This window comes from Embiotoca jacksoni, unplaced genomic scaffold, assembly GCF_022577435.1.
Source record: "Embiotoca jacksoni isolate LCO1_2020_lvr unplaced genomic scaffold, fEmbJac1.0.p SCAF_1, whole genome shotgun sequence".
Lineage (NCBI taxonomy): Eukaryota > Metazoa > Chordata > Actinopteri > Embiotocidae > Embiotoca > Embiotoca jacksoni.
The window spans coordinates 12959848-12971405 of record NW_027185229.1 but is presented as its reverse complement, the minus strand read 5'-3'; the positions used below and the strand labels follow the sequence as shown (position 1 = coordinate 12971405).

The following is an 11558-nucleotide window of genomic DNA, read 5'->3' as shown; positions in this document are numbered from 1 at the left end:
TTAGGTTAATAGGACTCAATAGAAACATTGACATCCGACTGGGTTATGAAGACGGTGCCTGACGATTTCACTTCAGTTGCTCTCATGAGATCGCTCGGTTTTGTTGAGAACCTTGATTTTCAATAAACCTATATTGAATTTAAAAAAACAAAAACGAAGACTCTGTTTGATTATGACAACTGCAAGTGGGCCCTGTGATGGACTGGCGAGCTGTCCAGGGGTGTACCGTGCCTTCGCCCAAAGTGAGCTGGGATAGACTCAAGCCTTGTCAAAAAAATTTTTTGACAAGTTGGCTTAACATCCACTGAAACTACAGAAAATAGACTTACGAGTATCTCTCAGTAAGAGTGAAGTCAAAAGTCTCATAAATAAATATGCACACAAAGTCTGGCAAGAATACTGGGATGGAAATGGACACGTTTATATCCGAACAAAAATCAGCACAGTGCAAACGAGACCCTCTTTACACGTCTTCAAATAGGACATACAAGACTCAACCGTATCCTTTAGAAAATAAATAAACACCCTACAGGATTAGGTTAGGTTAGGTAGCTACTTTATTAATCTCCAAGGGGAAATTTTTTTCGCTACAGCAGCATACAGGAAGCAATAAGATAATAATAGAATAATAAAAAGCAATAAAATAGCAGTAAAAAATATTAAATATAAAATGCACAATATATGTGCCCATTGTGGGCAGCCAGAGACAGTCCAGCATGTGTTGCTGGAGTGCATTGAATATAATCAAAGCACATAAACATGTGATGGAATTTATCACTCAAACGGGTTTAATTAAAACAATTTAGGTTTTTATTTTGTTGTTGTTATTTCCTGCCAATCTTTCGCGCCACACTCCAGTCCAGCAGGTGGCGGTAATGCGCCTTTAAATTCGTCTGCCAACCGCCCAAAAAAAAAAAAAAAAAAAAAATCTAATAGAAGAAGAAGGTGATGACGGTGATGACGACGATGGCGGACACGCGCAAGGGAAATAGTAAGTTGTACGTGCGCGCTCCCGTCAAGGCACTGACAAAAAGATGGCGGCCGCCGCCGGATCATGTAAGTCTCGACTTCCACCGACAGTTTCGACAGTATGCGTTCGTTGCTTTTCCTTGAGAGGGACAACACATCACGTGTGTCGCGTAGCTCTTGAACAATTAAGGGCACTCCGGTTTCGACCGGAGAGTCTCTCCGGGGTGACAGAAACACGCCGTCGTTAACGCTGCTAGCTCGTTTAGATGGCTAGCTAAGCTGGCTCGAGTCTTTGAGCTGCAGCTCGGCCGTCGACGTCAAACCTTTGATGAGACATTACGTCAGAGAAGTTACACGTTTTGGACTAAATCCGCATCACATTTGCCTTTTTTAAAAATTTTTTTTATTGTCGGTTGCTTTATTCGAAAAAAAAAAAAAAAAAAAATGGTGACGCACGTGTTTTTTTTTTTTTTTTTTCTCTCTCGACGTTTCGTTGTCAGAGTTTGTTTTCTTACAGGACGTTTAGTTTATTTTATTTTAGTTTACAGATCGACAACTTCAGGTCTGGTGTTCCGGAACAAAATGCTCAAAACAACACACAACGTGGTCTGGTTTAACACCAAAAAAAAAACCAAACAACAACAACTTAAGTCTTTGCTTGCTTATTAAATCTCAAAATATGTGTTTAGTGGCACGTTTTTAAATTTGAATAGTGAAGTAGGTAAGAAAGAGTTTAAAGAAGCAGCTTCAAAACTGAGGGGAAGAATATCAAACCAAGTCAATTTGATTAATTTTACATATTCACGCCCTGTTGTTAAATAGTAGTGGGTTTGTCCTATAGCTGATTATCGCTTGTTTTTATTTATTTATTTATTTTTTAATGCTTTTTAGAAAGCCCACTAAACAAAAGTCACACGGGCAACATTTGAAACTGTTTTCAGTACAGTTTGTTTTGTCATTAGTTTGCCGATTGCTCGGCGGTATGCACTTTTCCTACGCTTTAAATTTTTCATATACCGTACTGATGTATAGCTGAAATAATGACTTTACTTTCTCCTTGGTTACCAAAAAAAACAAAACACGTAGTCCAGTCCGACAACTAAAGTTACACCCCGTCAACTTCCGCGCCACATAGTTCAATAACTATATAGGAAAATGTTTTTTTTTGTTTTTTTTTTTTGATTAGATATATTATCATCAATAACATCATAATTACTATGATTATTATTCATTATTATTGTCACCACGTGGCTCCGTTATGCCATGCGAGATATGTTGAGAGGGAGCCCCCCCCCCCCCCGTTCAGCTATATCCTTCTCACTAACGGTCGTTGTTCAAGCGTGTCGTACATACGTGACGATGCAAAAATGTGTTTGTTTTCTTTCTCGTTCGTGTACCCGTGACGGCAGAACAAGCCGCTTAAAACCTACATAAAGACCCAGAAATGCAAGAAAAAAAAACAACTACCGATACAACATTTTGCATCACAATTTTTGCCGCTTACTAATGCATCGAAGATCTGTTTTGAGGTGTCCACACAAAGTGTCTTCTCCGGGATGGAGTTTTGTTCATTCAAAAAGTTTGACATTTATTGAACAAAAAATATATATATATCGACAATCACCCGTATTCAGTGAAATCTGAAGATTCAAATGGGATTTGACTAAATATGATGTGATATATTTTATTACCCCCTCCCCCATGGAGAATTTTTTTTTTTTCCCCTGGGCAACTATTACCGCGTTGGTTTGAATTGTGCATTATGGAACATAACAAAAAGCTATTTCGTTCTTTCTTTGCAGGTCTTCGTTCTTAACTCCTTTTGTTCCAGAATTATCTCGACATTTTCACACTTTATTTATTTATTTATTTTTTTCCATATATTTGTTAAGCATCTCTATTTTTGGCGGTGTCGCACTCCTTAGACGATACCTGCACTCGTCTCTCGCTCGCCTGGGGACCGGTGTCCAGCTCCGAGGACGACTCGTTTTGGCGAAAGTTGGGGTTGCAGCCCGGTTGTCTACCTTCCTGCAAGAGGAATGAGATGTCGCTTGGCTTCTGACAACAATTACTTAATGAGCTATCGATTCAGGACGTTTGGAGCGGACAATATTTCCCAACTTTTACTGAAGTTGTGTTTCCTTGTCCTGCTGTCGAATGAGTGCGGTGGCTGTCGCGTTACTCTGGGAGCTTCACGTCAAGCTGCGAGACCCGTTTTCTCTTTTGGTTGCTAATAATCCTGACAATGGGATCACCTCTGCTGATTGTGGACACCTACCGGCTGGCGGTGGTTACGGTGATGCCGGCATGTGTATGAAATGAAATGCACGTGAAGCATCTTCAGCGCAAAGCAGTGGTTAGACATCCACAATAACTAAAGCAGCGATGGTGATATATATCACCTATATCTATATATATATATATATATATATATATATATAGATAGGGCCCTACTTAGAACTTCCCTATGTAGGGAGCAGGGAACGAGTGCACATTTTGAACACAGCCTTAGTTTATATCAACATGGAATATAGTATCTTAGCCTAATAGGGACTTTCTCTCAGCGGCTATCAGAGTTTACGCGGTCCGGTGTGTGTTTGTGTCTGTTTGGTCGCCCTCACTACCCCGAGAAACCTTTTGCCGTGATGAGGAGAGGCAGAGACGCTGGCATCGGGGGGGGGGGGGGGGCATGAACTGGGCCTTCGTTTCCTTTTTTGAGCACATGGTGCACAACATTTGGATGGCTTTTTTTTTTTTTTTTACAGAAACACGGGCTTATCTAGATAATCAAACAGAAAGATGTCTCGTCCCCAGGGAATATTGGATGGTATTTCTGCTTGAAATGCCCAACCCTAATAAAAATCGCAAGCGGAATGATTAAAAATCATGTTATCAAAAAATTCTGAACGTTACGGGAGACATGTTTGTTACACAGACCATAACCTCAACCTAGCTTATGTTTAGTCAAATTATTCAGTATGAATGATGCGATCAGACAGAAGTTATTTAACTATCTTTTTTTCTGTTTTGTCTTGTGTATTTGTGTCCGAAGGCGTCGTAGTTCCCCGCAGCTTTCGGCTGCTCGAGGAACTGGAGGACGGTCAAAAGGGAGGTGGAGACGGTACAGTGAGCTGGGGTCTCGCAGATGATGATGACATGTTGCTCACTCACTGGAATGGCATGATCATCGGCCCCGCCAAGGTGAGCCACGCCCGGGGCCTGCAGCACCTGAATACAGAGCGATGCTCCTCCCTTCATTTAGACAATACACGTTTGGCATTACATTGGAATCACTATGTAAAATGGAACGGGCCATTTAACTCTGGACATTTTTTTAATTTTTTTTTTTTTTTTTTTTATAGTTGACAAAGAGAAAACATTCGTTGCGCTCCAAAACATAAACTGGTGCAGAGTTGGTTTTCCCCTTTAATTGTCTTTAAACTGTGCAGCAACAACAACAGCGACCATGTGCCTTTTTTGCATGTCACACTGTGTGAGGCGAGTCTAAAATGATCATAATGAAAATTATGTAATTGCTCTTAGTCCGTCTCATTAAAAATGTAATTAAAATAAATAATATTCCTAAATAAATAATGAGTAACGTTTAGAAAGAACGATGAACATAGTTTGAAAAGTTTGAATTGGTTACAAACTAAGATGAACACATTGTCACCGAAATCACACAGTTGGTCCACCTTAAAGGTCAGTCCACCCTAAGTGAGCCTCGTCGGGTCTGGCCGGCAGATTCTTGATCATTTAAGGGGAAGTTCAGCATCTGTCGGTTAGGTGTGCGTGCGTGATCTTGAGTCTAAAGGATTACGTCATCAGAATTGACTCACAGACGATCTTTTGTCCTTTCTTTAATTGCAGACTGTCTACGAAGGCAGGATATACAGTCTGAAACTCGACTGTGGACCCAGATACCCGGAGTATCCCCCTCATGTCCGCTTTGTTAACAAGATCAACCTGAGTGGCGTGAACAGTTCAACTGGTGTGGTGAGTACCAGATTTCCCCAAACCCTCCTTCCTTCCTTCCTGATGGATTACATTTCAAGTTCAATCATTCATTCAGTTTTCATTGGAATGTCGTGCAATCGGTGAGACTGTCGTAATGCACTCGTCGGCTCATTTACCAAAAAACGTGCTCTGCTCCCCGTAGCAGCTGGTGCTACTGGTGGAACTTCAACTTTACTTTATTCTTCAGTTTCGCTGTCAGAGGAAGTGGCAGTTGTTGACTGATCAGTTATCTGATCATTTTTGCGATGCTGCAGTGTACAGGTCACAACCTGTACTCGTTTACTGAGAATACACGTTGGATGCGATATGTGGAGGGCACGTACGCGCTACTGACCCATTCGATCTACGTCGACTCCAACCTCCACCTCAGACTTGACTGCCTTTCTGTCCTCCTACAGCAGAAATGAATTGGATAAAAAAAAAAAAATAGCTGACAAGTAGGCTCAGCAAAAAATATCAACATGGTTTTGGCCTGTATATTTTGTGATTATTGTTTACTGGCATCTATTGGGCAGGGTAATCTCAGATCGGAAAGTAACAGTGAGCCCGGGAGTCATTACGGATACGATTAACGAGTTCACAACATATAAAACGGGAGATCTGTGTATTTTTTTTTTAAACGGCTGTCTCTGAAGATCACACTTTATCAAGTGTGCCGGAAAACATTTCGGCGTAAAGGAAACCAGCTGGATTCCTCGGATGTCTGATGTCTAAATTAAAACCAGAATTACCACCTCGCGTTTGTATTCTTTCGTCAACGTGTCAAATTTTAGTTTACGTCCGCATCTGTGCAGACTTGTATATCGTATGTAATGAAGATTTACGCTTAATCCAGTGTTTCCCATAAATATATGGCCGCCCAATACACAAGTGTATTTGGCAAAACATTCCAGCGTTTTTAATCGATTTTGAATCTCTCCCACCCTGCCAAGGCTGTCTGCCGAGGGGAAACACTGGAGTGCGTTCATTAATTCAATCCGTCTTTCAGAAGCTCTCGTTTCCATATCACTAAGAGTAGGGGCAGATCACTGGTGATGTGGGTAAACGGCTGCACAGTAGAAACAACTGTCAAAGAAAAAAAAGTCCCGTTTAAAATAATGACGTTGTAGTTCGCTATTCAAGAATGTTCATTTATGAAGTGCATGATTGGTGGTTGATGGTTTGTCTTTCTCCTGAGAAAATAAAAAAAAAGAACCAACGAGAGTATCATTACTGTATTGGATTATATGCAGTACAAGTAAGCGCAGCAGCATCATAAAAAAAAAATCTTAACACTATCCATCCACGTTCCTCACTCACTATATATAAAGGAAAGTCAACATGTCATTTAAATAGTTTCATTCCAAAAAGTAATGCTAAAAAAAAAAATTTAAAAAAAAATGGTTGAAGCTCGTCACATCTTTGTGCTGCTACCCACCGTCACAAGTAAATGCTCAAGCTGTTGGAAACACTGCGTAATGCTTACACGAGGAGCAATCAGAAGGATCCGAGGCTGTTCCCGTTATGCACGAAGACCGCTTGGTACAGCGACGTGCATCAGAAGGGTGCGGCAATAACCTTCACGAGGTAGAAGTATTCCAAGTAACGTTGCTTGATCAAAATCGGTACCCGTGGTCCATGTGGTACATGTGGTACATGTGGTACATGCGTTTACATGCGCTCTGTTTTAAGTTCGTGGTGTCACGGCAAATACACTAGTATCACTGGTCACAAAAACGTGTGTAACTCAGGTGTTGATGTTGATCAAGCGATGTTACTTGGAATACTTACTCGTGTTTTTTTAAAAATTTTTTATTTAACCCTTATCTTACCTAATCGTTGTTGTCGTAAACTTGGAGAAACGAGCACGGAGGTGGACATCTGGGAGAACGCAAGAAAATGAGCTGTGGTTTAACCTCGCTCATTTCCGCTTCCCATTTCTGCTTTAGCTGTAGGGGATTATGCAGATTAATTCATAGAAATATGTTATATCATTTACTTATTGTTTTATTATCTCCATTCCCCATCTGTGTTTCTATTAAAAACTCCTCTTTAGGGGTGCGCTTCACAAGCTTTCCTCACTCTTTGTGCGTCGTCGGGAAAGTTCTCAATCGTAGATATCTGAAGAAATCTGTTTTGGGGTGATCAAAAGTGCCTCCGTCCAAGACGATGCCATAGTTTTAGATTCTAATGCACGATGTTATGCTTTTAGCAACAGTGGAGATAACATCTTTAAAGGGTTTATGAAAATTCATTAACATATCCATCTGGTCTTGGGCTTTTTATTATTTTTGAGTGTTGAGATCACCTGCTTGATCTCCCATTCCTCAATAGGCTCATCTAATTCCTTAGCTGCTGACTCTGAAAATAAATATCTGTATTCTTGTATAAATATTCGTAAAACTCTGCAAAGGATTCTGCTTTGTAACAAAATTTGATTGAATGATTTTATTTTCTGTACTATATTAAATGATTGCTGTTTTCGTAATCTAAATGCTAATAATCTGCCTGCCTTGTGACCATGTTCATGGTACCTTTGGTGTGTGAATCTTCAACTTCCCTCAATTTGATCTGATAGTAGACTATTGAGTTCTCTCAGGGTTGCGTTTAGGTCATTTAAGACTGGCCGACGCCGATTGTTTGTGTTTATAGTCTCAATCTTTTATTTTATTTTTTTCTTCCAATTCTCTGTTTACCCTCTTTTTCTGTTCTCGCAGCAGATGTAAATGAAACGATACGGCCTCTGACGTATGCTTCGGCACAATCCCACAATATACGAGGTGTCGTTTCAGCCGACGTACGAGTATTGCTCGAGTTCTGCTGTGATGAGGGAGGTCATTTCTTTATCATTAAGGAGCGACGCATTATGTCAACATTGTTTAGATGTTGGTCTATGGCCCATGTCCCATTTTAATCCCACTGGTGCGTGGTCGGAGACGGTTACAGGCAGTATGTCCACTGTCGTATGTAGCGCTGCCTCAGTGGTAAATATATAATCAATCAATTTCACTCATTCTAGAGAGTGGAGCTTCAGAGGCAGGTTGTCGGTCCATTAATTGTGACATTACGCAATTTAGGTGTCCTCCCATCAGCACCAGTCCTGAGCTATATTGTCACATCTTATTGGACGATGTCCTGATTAAGCCGGGCTCGTCTTCATTAGGCGCATATACATTTGTGAGGGACACTTCTATACCATCAATTAATCCATGAACTAAAATATATCTCCCCTACTTTCAGATAAATGGGTTTCCTGTAGGAATGCGATACGACAGTTGGCTTGTTTCATCTGATGCAGAATGTTCTTTCTCTTAAAAGGACTCTGAAGGCCTTTGACATTATCACTTATAATTTTTAGCGAGTCCATTACGTACGACAGGCAATTTGCAATGTTCTGGGAGTTTGTGAAGAGAGATGGGGATTAGAAAACAAACAAGCCTGCGTACGAGTCCTGAATCTTGTTGTGTGGATTGTGAGGAGTTGGACCAGATAGTGAAACCAATAGGAGTGGGGTAAACAAAACAAAAAAATTGAAGATAAATAGATGCTGACATGGGATCAAAACAGGAAAAACACAACTCTTATAACTACTGTCAACTAACATTAACAACAGTCCGGTGGGACCTATTCCCTAGCAACTAAGGGCAAGCAGCATAGGTCTGTAAAATCAAACGGGTCCTCGTGGTAAAATAGTCTCTTGAGTTGCACGCAAAACTAAAGGAATGTTCATGGTCTCCTCTTAGGGTCGCTGCCAGTGAGGCAAATATAGTAAAACGATACAAATAATATTAATATAAATAACAGTCACAATGTAGGCTATAAGGGTTTGTGGCCTCGTGAGGGAGACGGGTATATTAAAAAAATATTAGCCACGAGGCACATTTTTCCTTTTCCCGTCTCGGGTGGAATTTTAATAATATGAAAAAAAAAAAAAAGAAATATAAAATAAAGCAGGAAATAATTATGTGCCGATATGTGGCAGTGCAAATGTCACCGAGCAGTGCTTATTGTGGTTAACTGTGCTGGTAAGGATACATTTAGTCAGCAGGCTCGGTAGATGGGACGTATTTCTTCTGGACATACTCCATGGCTTTGCCGGGATCCAGAAATCACGGTCTTCGTTGTCGTGCGGAGTCTGGCTGGGCACAGCAGACCGTAGCGGACTCCGTTCCTTCCTCGTAGCGCCGTCCGTATTTCTGCAAACGCGGCTCTGGCTTTGGCAACGCTGGGTGTGTAGTCAGGGAAGAAAACGACCAGGTTCCTGTTGTAGACCAGCGGGGCTCTGTCCTGGGATCTTAGGTATTTGCTAAATTTTGCCCCCCCAAAAAAATTGTCTTTTGAGTGTGTATTATTGCAGAGACAAAAGGCACGATGAAAAAGGAAAGGCGCACTAGTGCAACCGATGTACAAAGTTAGTCTGAAGTCTGCGCAGTGTGTATGATACTGGGTGTCTTGTGTTTGGAAAACCTAAAAAAGAAAAGAAAAAGAACTGCACACACAGAACATATTGGGGAAGTTGGTGTACAAAGCGAGAGAAGGTTAAAAGAAAAAAAAAAGTTGCCTTGACGCATCCAAGTTACGGCATCAGTTGTCGACTCTGATGCGCCACACGCAGTAATACGGTCAACTGCGATGGCCTCATCAAAATGGACGGTTATGATGCTCTGTGTCTTTTCGAGTAGGTTAAACTTCATTGGTGGGGCCCTAACAAAAGCACCTTGATCTCCAACGCCTCTCTCCTCCCTTTACTTTCAGGTGGACATAAAGACGTTGACAGCCTTGTCCCGGTGGAAAAACTCCTACAACATTCGAATGGTACTGCAGGAGCTTAGACAGCACATGATGATGAAAGAAAATAACAGGCTCTCCCAGCCACCTGAAGGCCAGGTGTACAGCAACTGAGGCTCCTGCTGCTATCCCTCCCTATCTCTCACACAGACACACTTTTGACTTCCTGTTTGCGCTTTCGGAAGCCTTCCATCGGATGAAAAGAGGGGTTTGTAGGTGAAACGGAACCTCACCCAGTGCCCAGTCATCCAAGTAAAAGTTCATGGTACAGACCAGACCTTTAGAAAACAAGAATTCTGTACATCTCGTGTTGTTGTTTTTTTTTGTTGTTTTTTTTGCGATTTACCTGATTTGACCTGACTTGAGTGTATCGATTATGTGTGTGTTCTTACTTCTTCAAAAGTGGTGACAGTTAATCCCTGTTATATGGATATCATCATGAGGAATGTGAATCAACTCACTGCTAAGAAAAACAAAACTACTTCTGTAACCCCGGCTAAAATACGACTCTTAAAATGCTTTGGATAATTAGGGTTCAAGCCCTGTAGGGACAAAACCCTATTGTTTTTCAGTATCTGTTTTTTCAACACGAGAAACCTCAACATTTTAGAGTATGCTGAAAAATGTCCCTCACAAAATAAACACCTGTTTGTGTAGTCTCTCAGGCTGCATCAGTGTCAAACTCCCCAGCTTCCCAATATCCCAACGATGTGAATTTGAGGGGCCTTTTTTTTTTTTTACATGAATGTATGTCTCATATATGGGAATGAACTGCTACCAGACATTTAGCAACAAATCTATCGGCAAGGCACTGCTGGCTTATCATTCATGTTCTCAGACTTGTCTTCTGTGTGCCATATGGTTCATATCACTTTTTGACGGTGATTGATTAGCAGCCAGTGGGAGGAGGAGGAAAGGTGGGGTTGGAGAGGGGGAGGGGGAGGGTTGGGGGAGGCTACAGGTCCTTGTGCTTTCTTTCTTCTGATAATATAGAGTTTGTGTTCTTGGCACCTTTTCACGATCACCACTGTACTGTGGCCTGTGTGGAAGAGAGAGAGGAGGAACTGATTCTGTTTGTTTTCTAATTTTGGGTTCTTTTGGGGTCCGTTTAGTCTTCAGGCTGAACAGTGTGTACTCCACGGTGTCATCTGTTCTCTCACACAGTGAATGCCCACTAATCGCAATGTACGGCTTTGGATGTTTATTTTCTAACATGGGTTGAATCAGGGTGATGGTGACCTGTTGCATGGTTTTATTTGAAATAAACGTTATAACTTTTGCACAAGTTTGTGTTGGCATTCTCCACAGTGATGTCCAAATGATAAATGGATAGGTGTGCGTATGTGTGTGTGTGTGTGTGTGTGTGTGTGTATATATATATATATATATATATATATATATGAAGCATAGCAGTGTGACATTACATTTCATTTAGCTGACACTTTCATCCAAAGCGACTTACAATAAGTGCATTTCAACCATGAGGGTACAAAACCCAGAACAACAAGAATCAAGAAAATACAACTTCTTCAAGAAAGCCAAACTACAAAGTGCTATCAGTAAGTGTCATTTTAAGTGCTACTAAAGTTCTACTGTTCAAGGTAAAGTAGAGGTGTGGTTTTAGTTTGCGGCGGAAGATGTACAGAGTTTCCGCTGTCCTGATGTCGGTGGGGAGCTCATTCCACCATTTAGGAGCCAGGACAGCAAACAGTCGTGACGTGCATGGAGCAAGCAGAAGGTAAAACCTGAATGAGTAGGTGTTTCAAATTTTGTCGCTTGATCAAAAGCAGCACCCGAGTTTTGCA

The 11558-nt window shown here is 41.2% G+C and overlaps 1 protein-coding gene across 1 annotated transcript; it reads left to right on the top strand.

Moving 5' to 3' along the window:
* Positions 1-989: 989 nt before the first annotated feature.
* Positions 990-11038, top strand: ube2v1 (ubiquitin-conjugating enzyme E2 variant 1). The gene is made up of 4 exons (XM_069172242.1): positions 990-1056; positions 4022-4170; positions 4840-4965; positions 9721-11038. Exons 1-4 carry the CDS (start codon positions 1035-1037, stop codon positions 9865-9867), a joined length of 444 nt encoding a protein of 147 aa, XP_069028343.1. The 5' UTR covers positions 990-1034; the 3' UTR covers positions 9868-11038.
* The last annotated feature ends 520 nt before the right edge of the window (positions 11039-11558 follow it).

Coding starts and splice junctions, on each gene's coding strand:
- ube2v1 (XM_069172242.1), top strand. CDS start 1,035: ATGGCGGCCGCCGCCGGATCAT. Junction 4,171..4,839: donor TGATCATCGGCCCCGCCAAG/GTGAGCCACGCC, acceptor CTTTAATTGCAG/ACTGTCTACGAAGGCAGGAT. Junction 4,966..9,720: donor TGAACAGTTCAACTGGTGTG/GTGAGTACCAGA, acceptor CTTTACTTTCAG/GTGGACATAAAGACGTTGAC.